We start from the raw sequence: 25,163 nt of genomic DNA, 5'->3' as shown, positions 1-25,163 counted from the left end.
GCTGCCAGCCTATACTTCGCAATATCATATGCAAATAAGGTGTAACAAAAGTGACTGACTAGGAATGAGCTTTGTAGAAATGGACCAATCAGGAGTGAGCTCCATGCAAATGAGGCACTACAAATGGACCAATCAGGAGTTAGCTGAGGGAACCAACAGAATCTCAGGGATAAGTTCTGCTTTCCTAGAAGTAAGCCGTTTAAGAGTTAAAAAGTGAGATAATGCTGCTGGGCCAGGGAACAAAATGGTGCTGGCAGGAGAGTAGTGGCCCTGCCTGGGGGCCCTGCCATCTTTTTCATGGGGCTTCCCACCTCACATTAAGGCACTGACCACAAGCTGTTTTGGTCTGAAGCAAATTTATGTCTTTCCTTCACTCGCCCTATTCCTAGTAAGCAGTAATGAAGTCTGGAAGAGGCCCATTTCTTACAAGGAATAGCTGAGGTTGTGGGGGGATGTTTACTTGGAAAAGAGAAGACTTACGTGAGGCATGTGCCCCAAGCCCTTCAACTGCCAAGATTCTATCAGACTATGAGCTCCTTGTAGAAACTATACCTGGGCTTCTTTAGAGGTCCGTTACACACACACAAACACACACACACACACACCCTCTTCCTAGCACAGAGCAGTGCTCAAATGTAACCTCCCGTCCCATATTAATGTCTCTCTTGTACCCCTTTCAGGTGGTGGGGTAGGCAGAAGTCTAAAGATAACCCTCAAGATTTCTTGCACCCCAGGAAATTCCTACCCTGAGGAATCCCCAGGACTGTGAAGATGATGGTTTCACTTCTGGGATTAAGCTATGTTACATGGCACAGTTGACCTTAAAATAAGGAAATTATCTGAGTGGGCCAATACTGATTACATGAGTCCTTGAAAAGCAGAGTTCCCTTCAGCTGGTCACAGAATGAAGTCCAAGAGTCCAAGAGGATGGTCTTCATATGCATTTTGTGTGTGTGTGTGTGAGTTAAGCAGTTTATTGTTCTGTTTTTTGTTTTTAATTTATATATATTTTTATTGAATTATAGTCAGTTTACAATGTTGTGTCAATTTCTGGTGTACAGCACAATACTTCAGTCATATAGGCACATTTATATATTCATTTTCATATGCTTTTTAACCATAAGTTACTACAAGATATTGAATATAGTTTCCTGTGCTATACAATATAAATTTGTTGTTTATCTATTTTATATATATTAGTATCTGCAAATCTCGAACTCCCAATTTAACCCTTCCCACTCTCTTCCTCCCCTGTAAATCTTGTATTCAGTGACCTCACTGGACTCACTTATTAGTTCTTAGGAGGTTTTTTTTTTTTAATACATTACTTAGGATTTTTTACATAGACAATCAGGTCATCCACACATAGGGAATGTTTTATTTCTTCTTTCCCAATCTGTATGCCTTTTATTTCCTTTTCTTGCTTTATTACACTGGTTAAAACTTTCAGCACTGTAAGAATAGTGAGAGCAAACATCCTTGCCTTCTTCCTGATCTTAAGTGGAAAGCATTCAGTTTTTCACCATTAAGTAGGTTTTTTGTAGATGTGCTTTATTAAGTTGAGGAACTTGTCTTCTATTCCTATTTTCTGAGTCTTTATCATGAATGAGTGTTGGATTTTTCACATGCTTTGTCTGCATCAAGTGCTAGGATTTTTTTTCTTTAGTCTGATAATGTGGCAGTTAGACTGTTTTTCAAATATTGAACCAGCCTGGCATTCCTAGAATAAACCTCACTTGGTCATGGTGTATAATTTTTTATGTTGCTAGATTCTATTTGCTAACATTTTGTTAAGGATTTTTGTATATATATTCATGAGGGGTATTGGCCTGTAGTTTTTTTCTTTGTTTTTGGATTGTCTTTGGTTTTTATCAGGGTAATACTAACTTCACAAAATAGTAAGTGTTCTTTTCTATTTTCTGGATAAGATTGTATAATCGGTATTAATTTTTCTTTGGTAGAACTTCCAGTGAAACCAACTGGAAACTAGAGATTTCTTTTGAAGGACTTAAAAATTAATTCAATTTCCTGAATAGCTGTAGGCCTATTCAAATAATGTATTTCATTTTGGGTGAGTTCTAGTAATTTGTGTTTTTCAAGAAATTGGTCAGTTTCATCTAAGTTGTCAAATTTGTGTATAAAATTGTTTGTAGTGCTCCCTTACTATCTTTTTGATGTCTGTAGTGGCCACAGCGATATCCCAGTTTATTCCCCATATTGGTCATTTGCGTCTTGTCTTTTTTTTGTCAGTCTGGCTAGAGGTTTGTTGATTTTACTCATCTTTCCACAGAACCAGTCCTTTGTTTCATTAATTTTCTCTACTGGTTTTGTCTCAATTTTATTGATTTCTGCTCCAACTTTCGTTCCTTCTTCTTGCTTTGGGTTTTTCTAGGTGTTTGAAGTGGCAGCTTTCTCCTGAAGTGCTTCACCAAGGTATGGTTTTTTGCCTTCAACAGAATGCCAGTTGACAACCCTCTTCAAGTTCTAGTGTAAAGTACTGTGAACTTTAGTTCAGGCGAGAACAAGTCCCTCAGCCTGACAAGTGTCTCTGGGACTCACATCAGCAAGATCAGAAAGTACTGGTTTGGTCATGTTTTTTTACAAGCCAAAGAATCACTTACCTGACCACCCCTCTGCTCCATAATGACCCCCATTTCATAGAGGAGGCAGCTAAGGAGAGAAATAGTTTTCCTTAAATCCTTAGATGGGCAATGATTGGGTCTCCAATTTCCAATTTCTGTCTCTCCTTTAAGCATCTTGGTTCTCATAATTCCCAGCACCCCATCTCTTCTCCAACCACCATCATTCCACTCTCTCCTCTTAGAAATGAGAAAGAATGGGGACTGTTCTCCCATGGCCATAACAAATGCTGTATTTCCCACTTTAATGGTTACAAAGCAATGAAGGAAAATGTTGTCCTCATGTCTGAGAATTCTATGTGATTAGGAGCTCTTTCCAAATCTGAAACATCCACAACCTTAAGAAAAAGAATGAGCACATAATGATTTGATTGGCTTTCTCTTTTAATCAAAAACATACTTTGTTACAGAGTTCTCAGGAAAGGTTCAACTATTTTTCAGCCACAGACTTCAACCAGGCAAAGTGTACAGAAAGCCACAAAAGAACTACTGGAGCTTTAGCTGACCAGTTTCCCCAAAAGCAGAAGCTAAGTGTGGCTCTTCTCTGAGTTCTGGCATAGCTGCATTCCTCTGACTTCAGGGGAGGAGACAGAGTGGGGAAAGACTACCACCAAATCTGTCCCCAACCCCTAGTCACCTCCTCCGAGTGGTTCTGCAGCCCACCAGGTTTTCATCACCTACAAGCATTCACGCTTTTCCCTTAAATCACATGTCCATGGCACTGGCCAGAACCCAATACATGGAAGAAGCCTGCCGACTCCATGTTTAGCCTTTTACCCAACCCAAGCCCATGAGTCCTTCTATCAATGACAAGCAGCCATAGCAACAGCAGCTGGTTTCATCCCTTTCTCTCCAGCTACCACAGAGCTGGCCTCTACCAGGACTCCCCACCCCCAAGGAAGGCTCTCAAGGTCCTTGAAAAAGCCAAGTCCATTAATTACACTCATCCAAGGTTAGGCTGGAAGAGAACTCTGAAAGGAATGCTCCAGCCAAAAGTCTTCTAATCAAAATGGACCTAAAAAGAGCCAAAAATAAAGTAAATAATCATCCACTGGTACTGTTTTCTTGAGTCATATAAACCACTTAAATTGATTCAGTTTCAGGGAATTTCCCTGTTTTGAGCATAGAAAGAGCTAAGAAACCAAAGACTCAAAGCAATGACCTCTAATATCATTAGGCATTTACAACAAATTTTCAATCCATTTTAGTTTAAAAAAGAAAAAAAAATTACCAGCACACAGCACTTAAGAGAATGGTGTCACACACATACCAACCCAAAAGGCAGAATATCATGACTCAAAAAAAGCCTTAATACACCTTGAACAGAGATGATGGGAAAAATAAAATGAAGGCTTTTCTCCATCTTTTTTTTTTTTTTTAAGTATTTATTGCAGCCCCCAAGGTGGTGCTAGGCCTTTGGTTGAATTTAAGTCTTAAGGACATATTATGTAACTTCTTGTCCATAGAACAGTAATAAAATATTAAGCCTAGTCTTATTTGAATAATGTGGAAATAAGTAAAAAGCCCCCTCAAACAGCAGACCAAAGGTAAGGAAGAAATCAAAAACTGCTGCAAGGCAGGCAAGGTCACTTAAACTTCAGAGCTGGAAGAACTCATCCAGTCCAACTCCCTCATTTTACAGATGAGGCAACTGAGGCCCAAAAAAGGTAAATGACTTGCCCAAGGTCATACATCAAATTAGTGGCAGAGCGCAAACTAGAGAGTGCAACTGTCTGGCCCCAGCCCAGAGCCACTTGTTCAGACTGAACAGGAACACTGGTTCTGAGATCTACCGAGAAAACATCTGAAATAAACTGTGAAAACTATCCACGTCAATAGAGAGAGATGATTGTCTTCACCAGAGTTTTTTCCTTAGTTCTTCCTATATTAAAAAAAAAAAAAAAAGATGATGATGATGATGGAAAGAAAGAAGATTCACTCATTCAAGTCTGATGTTAAAATCCCTGAAAACGTCAGCAATTACTTTAGGTACTCCTTGGGGCAGGACATCAGACCCTCGATTCTCATAAAGGCACCTATAGGTCAAGAATAACTGTAGAGGAGGAAGGCCAGAAGACAGGACTCCAAAAGGGGACACCAAAACTAAACAAACATGACCCTCTCATTTTCCATGGTTTTTGTTTTTTGCTCTCGTTCTTTTTAATTTTTTTGGCTGGTGCCCTCTAGGCTACTGGCTCTGGCTATTGATGCTAATTTAGTAACCAACCCTTGTAACCCCAGTTTTCATCTGAGCAGCATTCAAGTGGAAGAAACAAAACCTTTTCAAAGGGGGAAAACATGAATATGACTCACTTCTCTCTACTTCAACTACCTGAAACTCAGCAAGAATCAGGAAGCACACTAAACAGTCAAATCGGTAACAAATGCCGAAGCACTGAAGTCCTTTTCAATACTTCACAGGAAAATTTCTTGGGTCCCAACCTAGTTTGCCCTTGTGTTTTAAAGAAAGTTCTAATAAGCACAGTTATCTGGTTTCCTTGCCCAAGCAGCTGGGAAAATGAATCAGAAAGGAAAGAAGAAACTACAGGGAGGTACACTAACAGCACACAGGAAGTAGTTGCTGTTAGTAAGGGTGTGTGTGTACAAAAAAACTAAACATTCCAAACCACAGCAGTCTGTGACCATTTAGTGAAGGGAAAACAGTCCCGCCTGTCTTCGCAGCCCCTGAAGTCTACAAGACAGAGACATACACATGAAAACACTGTATTCAGTATGTTCTCTAATACACATATTAAATAACTCCATCCAAAAAATGGCCCAAGTGAAGAAAGTTTTACTGCTTAAATAAGGCAAGTTTGGATTATGCAGAAAATTCCATTCCACAGTGAGACCAGATAAGATAAACGACCTAGCAACACGGGGGCCAAGCGCTAGGGACAAGGCTGGGCCTGAAGATGCTACCAGTAAGGCCACTAATTTGTTTACATCCTTCCTGATATATCTTAGGAGAAAAGAAATTATCTAGTTATTAGGAAAAAAACAAGACGCTTGCACAAAAGATTCTCAAATCCTATTTTCTATAGTCTTGCAAAGGAGGGTTTAGGCAATTATTTACAGATAGCTATCTGCAACAAGATGGGTTCTGCCTTTAGGAAGGGGGGAAAAAAGCATTTCTTCATGCTATTATCTGCTAGTCCTAGCCAAAACGCTCTATCTACGAAAAAGTTGATAACTGACTTTACAAGTAACTGCTTTCATATACTCATTTACCCCAGTGACCTAAAATTCACCATTTTCCCAACCTGCTCTCATTAAATAAAATGCCAGTAAAATGACTCAGTGATGGAGAGAGCAGACTATTGAAACTATCAACAAAAACAAGCCTGCCTTACTCAGAATAAAGCCACTTCTTCCAAAAGGCTCTCAGAAAGGTTCTGAACTAATCTGATTTTGCATAATAGCTAGTGAGTAACTGCTAACTAGTTACCACCAAACCAGGAATAGAAACATTGCACCATATATTCTTTAACCTCCATAGAAGCACCACGGGAAAGTGTAAAATTTCCCTTCTCCAGATGCGCACGGTCAAAAAGACAACTGCAGTAAACTTTTAAAATAAGATATTTATCACCTGGAAGACAGGACATTGTATTTCGCCTTCAGATGTTCCATTACAAATACACCCTTCCTCACAAAAGTGGATGTTTAGCTTTGAAATACAACACAGCTAATACGTGTTCAGTTTACTTGGATATTTTGAGTATGGTTATCCGTAAGCCAGGCCACCCAACCTGTAAACTTACTATGTTTACAGGAGGAACGGCACAGGCGACATACTTAATTAATGCTTAGGTCAGTATAAATGAGCCACGCTTCTGGAAAAACAAGGGAATATGGCAGTGATTTATTATTATTATCTTTGTACACCAGGGGTAGTACACTATAAAAAAATGAGATAGACTATATCCCACAAATAATCTACTCCCTGGAAAATAAAGGCAACACCATTCTGAATGTAAGGATTTCCTTTTGATGACACACGGAAGGCACTAGACAGAAGTGGGATGGGCCCCCTGCTGGATTACCACGGTGCGTGCTTGGTTCACTTCTCACTCTGCTTTCACTGAAGTTCAACATGTTGAGAGTCTCTGAGATATGAACTAGCTAGAGAAAACCCACCCAGAACCACATCCTCGTAACAATCAGATTCCAAGAATTGTGGAAACTACTCTACCCTTAAAATAGCCGTAAAACTCTTAAACCTAGTGATTCTTTTAGTCTTACTCGTCAAAGATGACTACCTCTAAGAAATGGAACTACTGTTTAACAACTAAGTCTTCAGGAATAACTGATTATAATATACTAGATGTTTTCTCAAAAACATGAGACTGAACCCAGGCACAAACAGAAAGCAATCAATTAACTAGAAGTACTTCTTCGTACTTGTAGTATTTTTATGGCTCTTTGCAGAAGGAAAACCAAGGCGGGTGGCTTGGCCTCAAGGACAGACTTCTTAACAAATATTTTCCACAATACTTTCCCCAGATGACTAAACACGTAAACCTTCCTTAAAGGAAGGAGGCAATGGATTATATCATAGCATGCTTATGGTTCTAGCCAAATAACTTGGATTTTTAAAATCTTATACTCTAAAACTCTCTCCTCTGTTATTCTTCATTCATAGTAAAATGGACCTAAAGTCAAAAATTTCTAGAGAATGAAGATACCTTTAAAATAATCTGCCAATAAAACTGAAAATCACCAAACTTTTACAGATTAAAATTAGGTCTTCAATAGAAGTATCTGTAAGTACTCAAGAGTATAAATAAGCTGGGAGAGAAGTGATTTTAAAAAACAGAAAGACATGTAGCTTAGATCAAGATCTGTTTAAATCACAGCAGTAAGCAAACTCTGTGGTTTCTAGGATGGTCTTATTAATAAGACCTAAGCAAGGAAGTAGATCTGTTCACTTAAGTCAATATAAGGATGACTATCATGCATAAGAGTTTTTCATGTCTCAAACTTGTAACACACCTGCAATAATCTTATTATGCTTAGAAAGGCCCTCTAAGTAAAAAGTAAAAACATCTTAAAGATAACCCTTGATTTATTTCACACTATTTTATCCTGTAGACAACCTATTTATCTTATAGACAATCAGGCCTAGTTTTGCTACAGTAAAATAAAAGTTTAAAAAATAACCAACTCTACACTTGATACACAATGTCTATAGGGAAGTAAGTCCTGGTAGAGTGGGAGAGAAAAACCAAAGCTGCCCAATAGTACTGGCTGTTGCCTGTCATTTAGTAGAAGGTGTCTCGCCACTGAGGTTGGACTCAAAAGTGCAAAAGAAAAAACTTAAAAATCAAACCTAGAATTCAACTTTGCATGTTGAGACTCAGTTTTATTTATGCTACTAGCTAAGTAAAAAGCATACATATTGTGTCTGTGGTACAGTCAATACATTTGCAACTTTTCTACTTAAATTCTCTATACAAAGTCACTGCCATTTGATATGACCATTGATGGCAAAGGGCTTAGAATAACCAAAAGGTATAAAAAAGTTTGCAGTCTTGCCCCAAGATACAAAAACTGAATTTTAAACAATGTCATAACATACATGATTTAAACAGTATACGAAAAAAAAAGTCACACATCAAATCAAGTACAAAAATATCCAAACTACCTATTATGAACGGTAATGTTTCCATTATTCTGCACAGTATTTAACATAGAATTTAGCAGTTTCCAAAAAACTCATTATTTAGTTTAAGCATTGCCACCTTTGCAGAACAGTGAGATATTAGGTGGAGTGACACTGCTTTTAGTGTTTTTAAAAATACAAAACCTTTCTCTATGTTAATGAAGAAAATAAATTCCTCTTCTAGGCTTCTTTGTAACCAAACTTATGCCTAGAAATATAGAATACACCTACTGCTTAACAGGGCAAAAGTATATTTATTGATAGTTATCCAACAAAGATAACAAATGTAATTTTAAATGATATTCCTCTGTCTGGTAATTTTAAGGAATTCTCAATATACACAGATTAGTGTTTTGCCTTGGCAAAAATAAAATTGAAGTTGCAAGACAATCTGAATTGAAATCATTTTCACTAGTTTAACTTGCAAAAAAATATTTTGGATGGAAGGTTATAATACATTATTATATTATTTTTTAAACAGAGTGAAGTTGCTCTTGGTAAAATTAACTCACCCACATGGCACACTATTTTGGAGTAAAGTATGTTCAATACTAACAGCTCACACACAAGATAACAGAGGTGAATTAACTGTGAGAACTTCTCTGCCTTTAAAATCAGCAGTACTGAATTTACTCTGTAGAATAACACACACATCAATGTTCTGCATTTTTATAAAAGGCTCTAAGACATTTAAAAGGGCTAAATTTTCCAGCAGTGGAATGACTCCTTCATACGTAACTGATGAAGATTTAATAAGAATGTGTTTTTCCTGATCTTCAAGCTGAGCCATGCCTGAAAAGTTCTAAATAGGAAAAAAAAATAAATTGTTTTAATCCAGTTTCTGTCTGCTAGGAGCAAGGCAGCAAACACATTTTCAACCCTTTATGAAAAGATAAAGCAGAACAAAAGTGAAATATATCTTCAGATTATAAACAGGATTGTATTTTATAGTCCACCATCCTGATAATGTTAAGGGCCCCAAAACAGTTAAAAGACCTCAGTCTAAAGGCTGTGGGTCAGCAATAGGCATGGTGTGAAGCACTTCATCTAGGAGCTGGAGGGCCCGGTGTAAGTGAATCTCAATCCAGCAAGGTGTTTCCTTGATGCTCTGTCTCGGGTAATCAGGTCCCCAGCCTTTCACAAAGCTCATCCTGAGTATGCATAAGCGACGGAGGTCATCGACACCGATCCCAGCAGCGGCTGACAAACCTTCACGGAAAAGATTTGGAAGACGTCAGAGGGTCAGGCTGACCTCCTCCCATCCTCCCTAAATCTTACATTAATAAGGTGACCAGCTTTCTTTAGATCTTTCTCCCCAGCATATAACTTCTCTGTCAAAGTGCCAAGAAGTAAGTGTAGCTCTACACTTTATCAACAGGGGCTGAAAGCTGTTGGTTAAGACAATTCACATTCCACATGGGCCTTCTAGCTACCACCAGTCATAAATCACCACAATCCACCAACACCACACCCACTTTTCTCTTTAGAAGTGGGGGTGAAGGGATAAGAAACGACTTGTTTTTAAGAGGTAGTGCACGTCTACAGGTTGGTTCTAAGAACCTTATTGTCTGTCAAACAGTCTAGTTCAGGGTAAGACATGACTAATAATGAGACAGTTAATAATTCTGGTTTCACTAAGACTTCTTGGATGACCCAGATGATGTCTCTCAACTTCACAATGTAACAGGGATAATATGCAATTACTCAACAGGGGGCAGTAGATGAGAATGAGAAATGTTACTAAAACTTTGTGCATACTAGGAGTAAAAGCATATTTATAACATCAAAACTAGAAAATTAATGGTTTAGATACCAAAATTTTTTTAAAAAATCAAATTCTCTAAATGAGTATGCCTTATCTACCTCTAAATTGTAAACTCCTGAACATAAGTCACAATGGAGACTCTGCATCTAATTTTCCAGTCAGAACATACAGTCATATAAGTCAATCTGCATTCATCAATATTACAATGAAACTAATGGGAGGAATTTGCATGTACTGTAGAGAAACCTGCAGGGCCACTGCAGTTTTCTTAGCCAGTGTGATTTGCTTACCACACTGAAGAGGTTAAGAACAGGGGTTGAATGAATCACTAGTTATGCCTTCAGACGTGGAAGATGGGTGCCACGTGTTTCCATCATAAAAGTCTATAGTCAGGAGTTTAACTCTGCAGTAAAAAATTCCCCATCAGTGTGAAACCTGGCACACAGTTCAATTTTACCCTAAAATTAAAAAAAAGTCTACAAGTTATCAAAATACCACCCTCACTTAGTTTTCTCTCCATGCTTAGCACACTTAAAAAAAAAAAACTGGAGAGGTGCCTAATTCTGAAATTGAAATATGCTTTCCTTCTAGAATAAAGCAAAGCATGTCAGTGATTACAAAATTAAAAGGACCAACACAAAAAGGGGAGATTGATCAATATAATAACAACCCCCCTTTTCTCCTTTATCCCATACTCCCTTTTTGATACAAAAAGAATGAACACAGGGTCCTAGACAAAGGGCAACTATTACAAAAGAATGTTTTTTTACAAATTCAAAAATGTTATCATCCCAGTAAAAAAACAAACTTTAACTTCTATTATTGCTTAAAGTAACTAATCAACCAAGTCAATTAAGATAAAATGCCAACTATTGCACTTAAAAAAAAAAGATATCAAAAGCATACTTACTGATAGCTGGGGCTATTCCACCTACTGATCCTGGGCCGGGGATGTTTCCCGCCACGGCTGCTGCCTGGGCAGCCGCTGCAGCCTGCGCTGTGGCCGCCTGCTGCTGCATCTGACGATGACACTGGCGCAAATCAAAGACCTTTAGAAAAAAAAAAAGGAGAAGTCTCACACTATGAGCCCATCAGAAAATATTCCATACATCAAAAACCAATGCACAATTTACTCAAAATGCATAGCTTGATTCAGCTCTCAGAAGAAAATTACTTCACAATTAAAATTGTTTATGTGGACTGTAACTGCTAGTTCACATTTCACTATCAGGGCAGTCTGGCTGCCACAGGTCTCTGTGTCCTTTATCTAGAGTTCAGTGCGGGTCAGCCATCACTGTCCTTGTGAAAAAGCACACATCTGTGTGAAATGAACAGTTAAGAAAACACCCCACCCTTTCATAACCAAATTCCCGAGAGTTTTCTTTAGGCTGAATTGATTGCCTCGGTCACGTGGCCAACATCTTTTCTTTATTATTCTAGCCATTTGGAAGAGTGAATAAAAGGCATTGTCGCCATATTAGAAAACAACATTTCTCAGAGACGCACAGTTTAGTCCATCGAAGCAAAATACCATGATATTTAGGACTCATTTTAAAATACTTAAGAAACAAAGGAAGAAAACAGTCCAAATCTTTAACTACTGAATCTCAGTAATGGATATATGGGATTCATTAACTAGTTTGTACTTTTCTCTAAACTCATGATTAAAAAAAAAAAGCTTAGCTTTGATCCTTTGATCACTGATATCTGCTACTTATATGGGTTAAATTTCTTAACCTCTCTGGAGCCTCAATTTTCTTACCTATAAAATGAGAATACTAAGTATACATAGGGTTGTTGTAAACTTGGCATGTTATACAGTAAGCGGTCAATAAATGTTACTTATTATTTTGTTTTTGGCCTCCCATGTAGCCATTTACCTTTCAGGAGGGGTTAAGGAGTTCATAAGCAGTTTCAGTATTCTTTATCAGCTGTGCCAAGGGCTGGCATAGTAAGGAACGGGTTGTCACTTTTATCCTTATCCTCATGAAAGTACCAAAATGTTCTTTCAATAAGCAAGAAATCATGGATGGTAAATCACCTTTTTTCCAGGAAAAAAACAACTTCCTAAAATAATGTATTTGCTTATATTTGCATTTTAAAAAGCCCTGGAAGGTTACAGAAGCAGAATGGTCGTCATGAGAAGTTGTAGGAAAGGAAGACAAGCACAGAATAGAAGCAAGGCGATTCAATGCACATTTTTAATATTATATGACTATCTGAACCATGTGACTATATTCCTTCTTCAAAGTGTAAATTAAAATTTTTAAAAAATCCTCCAAGTATGCACAGAATCCAAATATGAGCAAGCATAATTATCCTTGACAATAAAAAAAAATCAAAGAATGCATAACATAGTAGTTTATCAGATAAACAAACAGGTCTGAAGCCCAAACCATTAGTTTTCAGATGCCTGAAAAAACTGTAAACCTTAGCCACGGTATTCACATGAACCATGTGAGCAGACAACAACAATAAACAAAACCCTCTCCAAACAGCAAATCACAAGGCTATTTACTTATTTTTCTACTCCATGCCTGTCTTCTGGCATCAATGAAGGCAAAACTTATACTATCCCGTTCTCTGAAGAGACAGGATTTGTCAAATCGTGTAGGTATTAACTGGCCAAACCACCAGTCCTAAAAGGCTTCAGGAGAGAAAGCATGACAAAGTAAGGTCTGGAAATCAGAAATCTCACAATGCCCAGAACAAAAACCATCATTTTTTCAAGATTTCCCACGAATCCACTTGCTTCTGAACTTTCCCACTGGGCTCTGACCTCTCGGAAGGCATCACAAGCACAGTACAAAGCAGGGACTCAAATATGGAAAAGCCAAACAGCTGTACAACCACTTTTTTTTTTAAGGAAATTAATAAACTTTTTTTAGAGCAGTTTTAGGTTCAGGATAAAATTGAGCAAAAAAGTAAAGAGAGTTCTCTATCCCCACTCAAGTACAACTTCCCCCACTATCAACATCCTGCACCAGTGTTACAATCTGTTACGACTGAGGAACCTACACTGACACATCAGTATCACCAGAAGTCATCGTTTACATTAAGTTTCACTCTTGGTTTTATAAATTATACAGGTTTACACAAATGTATAATGACACGTATCCAACACTGCAGTACCATTCAGAACATTTTCAATGCTCTAAAAGTCCTCTGTGCTCTGCCTGTGCATTCTCTCCTCCTCCCTTAACCCTGAAAACCACTGATCTTCTTTTTTTTGTATGTGTGACTGCCTTTTTTTAAGATATTCACTTTGTTGCCATGTTCTGGTGGTCTGGAACACAAGAGCACTATCTCCAAGGTAACCTCATTAACATAACAAAAGACACATTTATCACTCTCATTATTTAGGAAATTCCAAGAATTTTAGGACTCTGAGCCAGAAATGGGGATGAAGATCAAATATATGCTTCTATTATCTCACACTTGATATGACAAGTTTTGGGGCTTCTTTAGGAGTTAGATGTTTGTTCAAATCCATTGACAAACCACTGATCTTCTTACTGTCTCCATAGTTTTGCCTTTTCCAGAAAGTCATTGTTAGAATCATACAGTATGCAGCCTTTTCAGATTGGCTTCTTTCACTTAGTAATATTCATTTAAGGTTACTCTACGTCTTTTCCTGATTTAATAGCTCATTTCTTTTTAGTGCTGAATAATACTCCATTGTGTGGATGTACCACAGTTCATTCATCCATTCACGTACTGAGGGACATCTCGATTGCTTCCAAGTTGTGAGTAAAGCTGCTATAAACAACTGTGTGCAGGTTTTTCTGTGGACATAAGTTTTCAATTCATTTGGGTAAATATCAAGAAGTGTGACTGATGGAGCATATGGTTAGAACATGTTCAGCTATGTGAGAAACTACCAAACCATCTTCCAAAGTGGCTGTACCATTTTGCAATCTCACCAGGAATTAATGAGAGTTCCTGCTGCTCCACATCCTGGCCAGCATGTGGTGGTGTCAGTGTTTTGGATTTTGGCCATTCCACTGGTACGAAGTGGTATCTCACTGTTGTTTTAATATGCAATCTCTAATGACCTATGATGTTGAACATCTATTCATGTTTACTTGCTATCTACACATCCTATTCAGTGAAGCATCTATTCAGGTCTTTCGCCCATTTTTCAATCAGGTTGTTCGTTTTCTTATTGTTGAGTTTTAACTGTTTTCTGTATTTTCAATATTAATCCTTTATCAGATGTATTTTTTGCAAACATATTCTCCCAGTCTGTGGCTAATCTTTTCATTCTCTTGACACTGCCTTTTGTAGAGCAGACACTTTTAATTTTAATGAAGTCCAGCCTATCAACTGTTTCTTTCATGGATCATGCCTTTGATGTTGAATCTAAAAAGTCACTGCCATACCCAAGATCACCTAGGCTTCTCTCACATGTTATCTTCCAGGAGTTTCATGTTTTACATTTAGGTCTTTACAACCACTTAAAATTTTTTTAATCATCGTTAACTTGTATGGCCCATATATAATCTTACTATCTTGGAGAAGTGAATAAAATTCACTTATAAATTCCCAGGGTACCCCTGACCCCATCATGAATCATTAAAAATAACCAACAGATCTCCAAACATAGGTTATTTACGACATGTTATAAACAACCACAATTATGATTGTCTTAACCTAAATCCATGCTAACACTGGCAGCACATATTGTCAGTAACCACAAAGATGAAATTTTAAAACATTATGACTTATCTGCAGATGAAGTAAAAATGACTCATTAAGCACCTCAGCAAGTCTTCTTTCCACATGAGTTATTTATGTAATTACAGTGCTCACAGCAGAAGACACACTCATTGGCTATACTGCTAACTGAAACCTGGGCTGCCTCCTCACTGTACACTCTGTCGACCCTAAAATAGACTTCATCGTTATACTGGACGGTAAGATTAAAGCTTTCATTGAAATGCAACCATCCTCCTTTCACCATCTGACTGAGTTGTTAATAAGGACAATTCAAAGTAACCAAAGGTTTTAAGTATTTTCTTTGGCTCAGATTCAAAAGCTATTTCTGATCACTATCCCTGAGTTTATCAACAACTTACCTCTGCTTTCATGTATTTAAACATGTTTCCTATTTATTTCATTTATTTAAACATATCAGTTTATGATTTAACAAAGGTAAGTGTGTTATAAGCTTCACTGGCAACATCTTTAGTACATTCTCTTTCAACCAGGAGTCAAATTTTGGCATTTTTCTTTTGTAAGGCTTAATTACAACACTCTGTTTGAATCAATACCAAGAAACAGTAATTCAGAAAAGAGAAACAGATGATTGAATTGGTATATTGAACATCTGAACATAAGACTTCATTAAGGACTTGCTAGGTTATCTGACCTGGAGGTAAGAATCATGATACATAGTAAGTAACTGGGAATAAATTAAAGTGGAGATCATAACCTTCAGCTTAGCCCACCTGTGGTTTAGAAGCAGTGACTGCCCCCTACCCCTAGCATATTATGTGTTCAAAAACAAACCTGACTCAGCATCACCAGAGAAATGCAAACGAAAAACCACCAAAACAAGACATCCTCACACTCACTAGGATGGCTAAAATCAAGAAGATAATAACAAGTATTCACAGACTGTAGAGAGATTAGAACCTTCATACACTGTTGATGGAAATGCAAAATGTACAGCCACTGTGGAAAAGTTGGCAGTTTCTAAAAAGTTACAGAGAATTACTTTATGATCAAGCAATTCTACTCCTAGGTGTATACCCAAGAGAAATGAAGACACACATTCAAATAAAAACTTGTACATGAATATTCATAGCAGTATTATTCATAATACAGCCAAAAAATGGAAACTCATATGTTCATCAACTGATGAACGGACAAACAAAACGTGGTATGTGGAATATTATTCAGCCCTGAAAGGAATGGAGTACAGATATACGCCACATGGATGAAGCTTGAAAACATGCTTGGTGAAAGAAGTCAGGAAAGCCCACATCATGTGATTCCATTTATACAAATTGTTCTAGGTGGCAAATCCACAGAGAGAAAAAGAAGAGTGGCTGTCTAGGGCTGATGGGTATGGGGGTTAGGAGGTAACAGCTAAAGGGTACAAGGCTTCTTTCTGGGGTGATGAAAATGTTCTAAACTTGACTGTGGTGATGGCTGCACAGCTCTGTGAATATACTAAAAGCCACTGAACTGCACACTTTTAATGAGCAAATCACGTGGCATGTGACTTGTGTCTCACCGTCTCCATAAAGCTGTTAAACCCTGAGTGCCTGGTGCTTAAGCAACACAAATGGAGCAGGCCTCACTTCTGAAAGCAAAGAACGGTGCCAGTTAGAGAGAATTCCAAAGTTTGCTCCATTTAAAACTGCCATTTCATTGCATCAGACTTTCGTAAGTGTAAGATGACTGCTAGGTCATGAGAAGCAGGAAAAAAAAAATCAACATCTTAGAAGGAAAAAAAATTTACTCCCAGCTTCTTGGTTTATAAAAATGAAAGAATGTCTCTCCAAACCTGTTTTCCTTATTTTAAATAAAGAAGGAAAAAATGTGTTTGCGTGTATATACATGTGTTGGGCAGGAGGGGCCCCCACGTGGATTCCCTAGTGCACGGGCACTCCTCCCAGGGGCTCGTGTTATCTTGCACACAATCCACCCCAGCAACGTCATCTCTGGTGAGAATCTATCTGACAACCTAAACAGTAATACACAGATCCTTTAGTAACTGCTGCCCAAAATACTAGTAAATGAAGAAAATGGTTATATTTAGGATATACTCACATCTCTTTCTGACTAATAAGACAACTCTTCTGCAGAATACTATACTTGGTTAAGAGAAATAATTATTTTTAATTCTTAGTTAATACAACAAAAATGCGATGTTTTTCAGTCCACTAAAATGTCCCACAAGATAAGTTATTTACTGTTCATGGCAGAAGACTGAGATTACTATAAAACCTATCCATGATAGTGGTTTATCAAGTGATGACATGCCACATATCTTGGAGGCTTTTCAAGGACCATTTGTACTAAAACAGAGATATTACATTATTTAACAATCCTAGAAATTAACTATACAAGACTCCACATTTTCTAAGCTTAATATTTTAAATACTACCCCATTTCTGGTAAGTTGGTAACTACTATTGGATACAAAGTATATATTCAACACTGTAGTCCTCTGTCCATTCACTTCAAATTGCACAAGTAATACATAGACTTCCAATCAATATGGATGCGGAAGTTTGCATAATCACCTTCTCTCTCTGCTCCAAACACAAAGGCTAGAAAAACTATTAAAAGTAGGTATCTTCCAGGCCAATCACAAAATTCATATGGAAATCCAAGCACCTGGCAACAGCCAATATAACCCTGAAAAGTAATGAAGTTGGAGAGCTCAATTTCAAAACTTCCTACAAAGCTATTGTAACCAAGACAGAGCAGAACTGTCACAAGGACAGATAACACAGAGCAATGAAGCAGAACTGATGGTTCAGAAATAAACCTCAACCATTTAGATTTAACTGAATTTCAACAAGGGTGTCAAGATAATTTATTAAGGGAAAATAGTCTTTTGAACAAATGGCTGCTGGAACAACTGAATATTCTCATCCAAAAGAACAAATCTGGATACACAAAAATTAACCCAAAATGGATCAGACCTAAATGTAAGAGCTAAAATCATAAAACCCTTAGAAGAAAACATAGGAGTAACTCTTTATGACCTTGGATTAGGCAATAGTTTCTTAGATATGACACTAAAAAAGTACAAGCAACCAAAGAATAGATAGACTACATCAAAATTTAAAACTTTGGTGCTGCAATTCATTATCATTAAAGAACTGAAAGACAAGTCAAAGAATTGAAGAAAATATTTACACATCATGTATCTGATAAAGAAAAGATACCCAGAACATATAAAGAACTCTTACAACAATAATAAAAAGACAAAAAAAAAAATTAAAAATGGCAAGATTTGAATAGACATTTCTCCAAAGACATACAAATGGCCAATAAGCACATGAAAAGTTCAACATTATTAGCCATTAAGGAAATTTGCAAATCAAAACCACAATGAGACAGATACCACTTCACATCCACTAGGATGGCTAAAATTAAAAAGACAGATAAAAACAAGTATTGACAAGGATACAGAGAAATTGAAGCCCTCTATATACACTGCTGGTGGAAATGTAAAATGACACTGCCATTCTGGAAAACAATCTGGCAGTCCTTCAAAAAGTTAGACATAGAGTTACCTTATGATCCATCAATTCCACTTGCAGGTATATATCCAAGAAAATTAAAAAGTACATCTACCTGAAAACTTGTACATGAATGTTAACAGCAGCATTATTCATAATAGCTAAAAAGCAGAAACAATCCATATGTCCACCAACTAATGATGGATAAACAAAATCCATCGTGGAAAGCAGGGACTGAAAACAGAAGGTACTTGGGGTTCCAAACATGAGGTGTAGGATGATAATTTGACTTCTTAGGGTAATATGAAAAGAGACAATAGATGGGCTCTCCAAGGGCTACAACTGGGCTCCTGCCCATGAATCAAGTGCTGGTAAATAGAAATGCATCTGAATAAATTCTTATCCATGGCAGAGGTAAGCATCAGAGAAACCTATGCAACAGGAATTAGATTCTAAGCATATCCGGGGATTAGAACTCAATTTCCTCAAGGGATAAAATTCCTCTACCTCCTAAATATAAGAAATGCTTCTGAGATGTGGGTCCCAGGGTGCCAGACTAAGGCAAAATTGTCCTACAGGGGGAAGCAATAACAGGGAGGAAAAAATAAAACGAATTCTCTTGAGACAAACTTGGCAACAAACATATATACATTACAAAGCACATAAGGAAATCCAGCACCATTTAAAAATAATAACAAAGCACAAAGAACTAAAACTCCTTGTGGAAAAACTAGAAAACACAAATAAAGACAATTCTGTTTGTATGGTAAACAATTTCCTGGGAGTAAGTGATGAGGTACAGTTAATTCCACTAACTTGCAATAGCTAACAAGGAAGATGTTTAGGATGACTATGAAAAATCTGAAACTAGAAATATATTTAGGCTATCTAATTATAACTATCCTTCCCTTTCAAAATGGTGTATGTTATAAACTAAAATTGAGATCAGTTAAATACCTAATAATTAATGAAAAACACGTCAGGCTTAATTTGCAAAAAGATATATAGTAAATAAAACTCATTTAATGCACAAAATAACTAACCTTAAAAAATGTGGGATTGAAGAATTTTTCATTTCTCTATTTTAATTTGAAAAACTATTACTTTTAGAATTCCATTCCATAAAATCCTGAAGACTGGCTAAGATAAAATTCCAGAGTGTAATTTTTACATATTTTATATAAAAAGAATATAAATTTGGAGGTTTCACTCAGTATTTTCAAGAGCCTGTGTATTCCTCTAAAACATTTAACAAATTTGATAATAAAACAGTAGGGAATGAACTCAACCACAAAACTAGATAATCAATCGGGTCAATAAAAGTACCCAGGAAATGTGTTAATTTCTGATAATTTAATAAATAAAAAGACATTTTTACACTGCTCCCATCTCCATCTCAATTCTTTAAACAACAGAACTTTCCAAGTCTAAAATATGTGAATAAAATTGCAACTAACCTTTATATATGCGCTTGGGTAGATCTTATGAACAGCATCTCCAGGTGCACGCCCAGCTTCTCTGTCTAAGTAGTAGCTCTGTACAAAGACTGCGTGATCGCTAAGGCACCTGACCCAAACATCACCTTCACCTTTACATTCCAACTGCACACCTTTGCCTATGTGCAACCTTAGGAAGAAAAAGGGAATTACATTTCATTTTGGTAAGTATTTAAAAATAAATTTCAGCTCAGATTAAGTAACATACCTAATATTAAAAAAAGTTTAAAGAATAAAGGACATTACATAACACCATAATCAAAAGATAGCCACTGTCAACATTTCTATATGTTTCTCTCTTTTTTTTTTACTATCTTATTCATATATAATAATGATGAGCATTCATATAATGCTTATTATGTGACTGGACCATTTAACATAAATTTTCACTTAACCCTCACAATTCAATTAAGATCAATTTAAAAATGTAGCTAATCATATGAGCCACATTTTAAGTGCTCAAAAGCTCCGTGTGGCTAGTAGTTACTATACTAGACAGCACAGATATAAACCATTTCATTCATCACAGAAAATTCTATTAGTGCTGGCTTAGCAAATAGACATTTTCACAAAGTCACACAGTGATAGAGCCAAGATTATGTACTCATGCATACACACATTTCCTTAAAGCGTTAAGATCATACAATACCTAAAATTGTGTATGTTTTCCTATAATATTTCATCTTAAGTATTTACCTTTGATCCTATCAACTTTTTATTAATATTTTAATGAATGCATAAAATGAAATTTTATTAAAATTTATTGAACCATTTCCCTTTTATTATCAGTCTTCCACTATAAGCAACACTTGTGGAAACATGTCTTCATTTTATACTATTTTCTTTCAATAAATTTTTAGAAATACTATACAATCAGAGGAAATATAAATTAGTTTTCAAATTGGGTCCCAAAAGGTCTAATTACTATTCAAAACACAGAAACCCCTTTAACTTAAAAAAAGACTGTGTTTTATCATATTTTAAATAACAAACATCCACAATTAAAGTGAAATGCTTCTAAGTTCTGAATTTTCATGGCAGTACGGTATAGCTCAATGGTAGAGCACATGCTTAGCATGCACGAGGTCCTGGGTTTAATCTCTAGTACCTCCATTTAAAAAATAAATAAATAAGTAAATCTAATTATTTCCCTCTACCCCCAAAATCAAATTGCTTAGTAAATATTTTTTTTAATTCTGAATTCCCAAGACAATCTTTATTCTTTTATCTATATTCAAAAACAATTCATATTGAAAAATATAACTTCAAATAAAAGACAACATACTATACTCAATGTTTAAAATAACTATACAATTAATACCTGGCTCTCTCAATGGCTTCTGTCCTGTGGACATTGGAGAGTTGACCCAAGCAAAAGCGATCTCCTCCAGAAGGGTCCACATATCCATCAACAGTAACAATAGGACAGCTTGAAGGAACCTTAAATGTCTCTCCTACTTGAACATCCATTTCAAAGTAAGCAATGGAACACCAATACTCAGGAGCTAAAGGAGATAAATGGGAGAGAACAGCCACTCAAGTGAGAAAGGTAAAAGGCTTTTACTTTCACTCCACACAACAAAGCTTTTAAGGGTAAAGGAAGGGGAGAGCACCTAAAAGAATTTGATTAAAATGACAATGCATTATAAAGCAGGCATTTCTATGTCTTCTGTTTTTCAGCTTAAGTACCTAGCATTCCTGAAACTCTGGTCATTTTTAAAATGTGGAATTCAGTTCTTACCTTAAAGTAGCCAATCAACAGAGAATTTAAAGAATGGAAGTAATTAGAATCATAAATTATTTAACCATGATGTTTCATCTGTCTGCACATAATATTATCTATGCAGTTTTTCAATTTGAACTTTTTAATTTTTTGGAACACACTGATTCTAATACATATTCCAGCGAAGTGTTCTTGAATAACATCAATCCATGGCTTATTTTCATAGATCCCTAACTGAGAGAAAGGGCATAACCAAGTCAGACATCCCAGGCCAGAGAGTCAAGGTTAATTACACCCCAACTACAGTTACTGTGAGAAGGAATTTTCAATTGTCTCTTGGATGAAAAGTCATTTGTCCCATCTGTAGTTTTAGTGAAGTTAATTTATGTCAACTACTACAATTTTAACTTTGAAAAGTGTTTAGTGTATTCATTTGAACAACAATAAGTGCTTTTAAATAATTTTAAATGATGGGGGAAAAAGAGCCACTATTTGGTTTGGTTTGCAAACATAGTTAATCAAGTATTTCTAATTTTTGTTTGAATACAGCAGTTATTACATAGAGCCCACACACATGGAAATTACGTGATTTTCCTTTTTTAACAGGTATTCATGGAGTCATCTAGGCATCGCTGTAGACACTACATACACAGCAGTAAACAAGGCAGCTATTGTCCCTACTCTCATGGAGATACAGACAGACAAATGAGCAAACAAATGACAAGGTAACTCATGTGCTAATAAATACTGCAAAGAAAATAAAACAGGGTATGGGACAGAAGATGAGTGGAAACAATACTTCAAACTAGATGGAAGGGGTAAAAAGTGAGACCTTATCTTAAAAAGTGAGACCTGAAAGACCATGCATCTATGTGGAGACTTGTGAACAGAACATTTCTAGAGGAATGTAAAAGGAAAAGCCCTAGAGTGGAAATGGGTTTGACATTAAGGGGGGAAAAGGGCAAGTGCCATTTATTAGAAAATGCAAGTTTTCTGCTGATAAATCATTATGCATCTGCATTTTACTGTGCTATTTATGAATTTTGACTGAACTCAAATTTGAAGCAATAAAATCTTCAATAATATGAAAAGATATTTAGAACGACCAAAAAAAAAAAAGTTTTCCAAACCTCCCAAGAGATCTTAAAATGAAGTATGATTAATGCTCAAAATATACTAAAAACAAAAATTTGTAAAGTCTAAGTATCTACTTCTCAAAATGCTGTCAAGGAAGAAAGTACTTTCCAATGAAGTAATAAAATGGGCCACAGAAAGACTGTGATGCAAAAACTTAATAATTCAAATGTTTTGCCACACAGAAGAATCAACTAATCACATACACTTCTTTAAATTTTTTTTTTTATTAGAACATGAAAACTAGTGATATACTGAAGTGCCTTCTTAAACAGTTTTGAAATACTTACAAAGTTTTCCCTATAGTAAAATTCTTTATTAAAGACATCACATTATGCTATGGACAAGAAGTTTCACCAAGCGTTAACAGGCAGGTATTACACTGGTTAAAGCTAAAACTGAAGAGGTTGTCTAAGACAAGGTAACAATTACCTAATGTTTTGGAGGCAAAGAACAGAAATAGCACTTTTAAAAGGTCTTTAAGCAATCAGTCCAAACAGTAAATTTTGTTACAAATAATATGCTGAAGTCATTAATGTTTTCAACGCTGGTTAAAAAAATGAGATCCAAGAGGGAAGGTATAGCTCAAGTGGTAGAGCGCATGGTTCTCATGCATGAGGTCCTGGGTTCAATCCCCAGCACCTCCTCTAAAAATAAATAAATAAACCTAAATACCTCCCCCAACACACCAATAAATAAATACAATTAAAAAAAAAAATGAGATCCAAAGACATGTGTTTCCTAGTTTACAATGAAGAACTCTACAGCTTCTCAAAACCAGCATCAACAGCAGGACAGAATTACTCAGTTTCAAGAGAGCTTTCTTAATGCTCCAACTCATCATTTTAGGAACAAGAAACTAAAAACAGCAACGTCAGCAAGCACCCAACAGTCCCACTCTCTTTCAGATGAATCGCTGAATCCAAAATTGAGTCCAAATAATTAGCTAAATGTCACCACTCTCAACCCCACTCCCCCAATCAATCCTGATTACCCTCACTCCTGCAGAACACCTTCCACTAAGCCATATGAACACTGAGACCCCTCCCAAGATGCCAGGAGCCACTACTGACTGTCAAAGATGGGTTGAAGCCAGCAAAATTCTCATTCTTAAGACTCTAGATTTTTCCCTCTTATCACAATATATTAACACAAATTGAGGTTCTAATACAGTGATTTCGCATATATGATTTCAAAAACTAGTAAAATCAAACTACTAAACTTGACTGTTTAGGGATGCATTTATTGCTTTCAAAGAGCAAAAATTAAAATCCATAAAAAGCAGGAGAGCAGTTAACTCTGGGGGAGGAAAAGAAGTTTCTGACTCAGACAGAAAGCATGGGGTAGGAGAGTTTCGGGGTGCTGAAATGTTTTAATTCTCAGTCTAGGTGGTAGTTACACAGGTGTTGGCTTTAATGTTATTCATAAAACTGTATGTATACTTGTTTTATATACTTTTCTGTTTATTACATTTCTCAGTAAAAATGTTTATATAAAAGCAAGACCTCTTGACCCACAAAAAAAGTTTAAAACCACAAAATTACACAAATAACATATAGAAAATCCACTGAAGAGAATAATTTAATTAAAAAAAAATGTATGGTTAAAAAATGTTTCTGTCCCATCAACAGCATTATTTCTCCTTATCAAAACATGTATTTGCCTCCTAAATGAACAAAAGTTAAAGTATCACATCTACTACTGGTGAGCATGGTAAAACTGGTTCTCACATTCTGATATGATCACTAAAGCAGTTTGGCCCTTTGATTCAGAAATTATTTAAATCTCCTAAATTAAAATATGAGAAGAGTTATAAGCATAAAGATCTTATCCTCCATATGTTTTTTTTTAAACAGCTAGAAGAAAAGCTGGAACCAATATAAATAGTAAATAACAGAACACTGTTAAAATTATGTAGATCTTTTTGATGAACTATAAGTCATCTTTAAATTGATTATTATGGTTACTGTAGTTACATTTTTTAAAATCTTTATTGGAAATATACACCAAAATATTTACATATAAAATGACTATATATGATTTCCATCAAAATAATAGGTGAGGGTATAAAAAGTAGGTGAGGGTATGAATGAAATAAGACTGACCATTAGCCGATAACAGTTAAAACTGACGAATGAGTATAATGAGGGAGATCTACAGTATTTGGTATATGTCAAAATTCTTCATAATACAACAAGTTCTTTTTAATTAGGGGAAAAAATTAAGGTTATGAGTTGAAACTATATATTTGCATCTTTTTTAAAGCTAAGAAAAACAGATATAAGATGAAGGGAAGAAAACTAAATCAAAATCCTATGTTAGGGGACTTCAGTATCTTCTTTTACTTGCCAATTTTCTCTGTTTTATCATTTCCATAGTTTAAATCTACTTAGCTATTTAATTTACTCTTTTGAACATAATTTAATGCAAATAGTTTCTAAACTCCAGTTAACCAGAGAGTCCTGGATCTATCTTCTAAGACAGATACAGTGAATTATTTTTCTGTTCAGCATCTGCTTAAGATTCTTCCCTGGCTT

At 36.1% G+C, this 25,163-nt stretch overlaps 1 protein-coding gene across 2 annotated transcripts in view; it reads right to left on the bottom strand.

Annotated features, from left to right (window-relative positions):
• Positions 1-3,005: 3,005 nt before the first annotated feature.
• Positions 3,006-25,163, bottom strand: part of SMAD4 (SMAD family member 4) — a 48,058-nt gene continuing 25,900 nt past the window's right edge. The window contains exons 9-13 of one of the 2 annotated variants that reach the window (XR_004133397.2): positions 21,091-21,274; positions 19,731-19,899; positions 10,980-11,118; positions 10,360-10,472; positions 9,375-9,513 (exon numbers count right to left, since the gene is read on the bottom strand). Coding sequence is in view for 1 of the 2 variants with exons in the window: in XM_031441887.2 (XP_031297747.1) it covers positions 9,302-9,513; positions 10,980-11,118; positions 19,731-19,899; positions 21,091-21,274 (704 nt within the window). In the remaining variant the exon portion in view is untranslated. Of the gene's footprint in view, positions 9,514-10,359; positions 10,473-10,979; positions 11,119-19,730; positions 19,900-21,090; positions 21,275-25,163 lie in introns of both variants that reach the window. The other variant, XM_031441887.2, reaches the window with a different exon arrangement.

Source organism: Camelus dromedarius, chromosome 28 (genome assembly GCF_036321535.1).
Source record: "Camelus dromedarius isolate mCamDro1 chromosome 28, mCamDro1.pat, whole genome shotgun sequence".
NCBI lineage: Eukaryota > Metazoa > Chordata > Mammalia > Artiodactyla > Camelidae > Camelus > Camelus dromedarius.
This window is presented reverse-complemented; position numbering and strand designations above follow the sequence as displayed.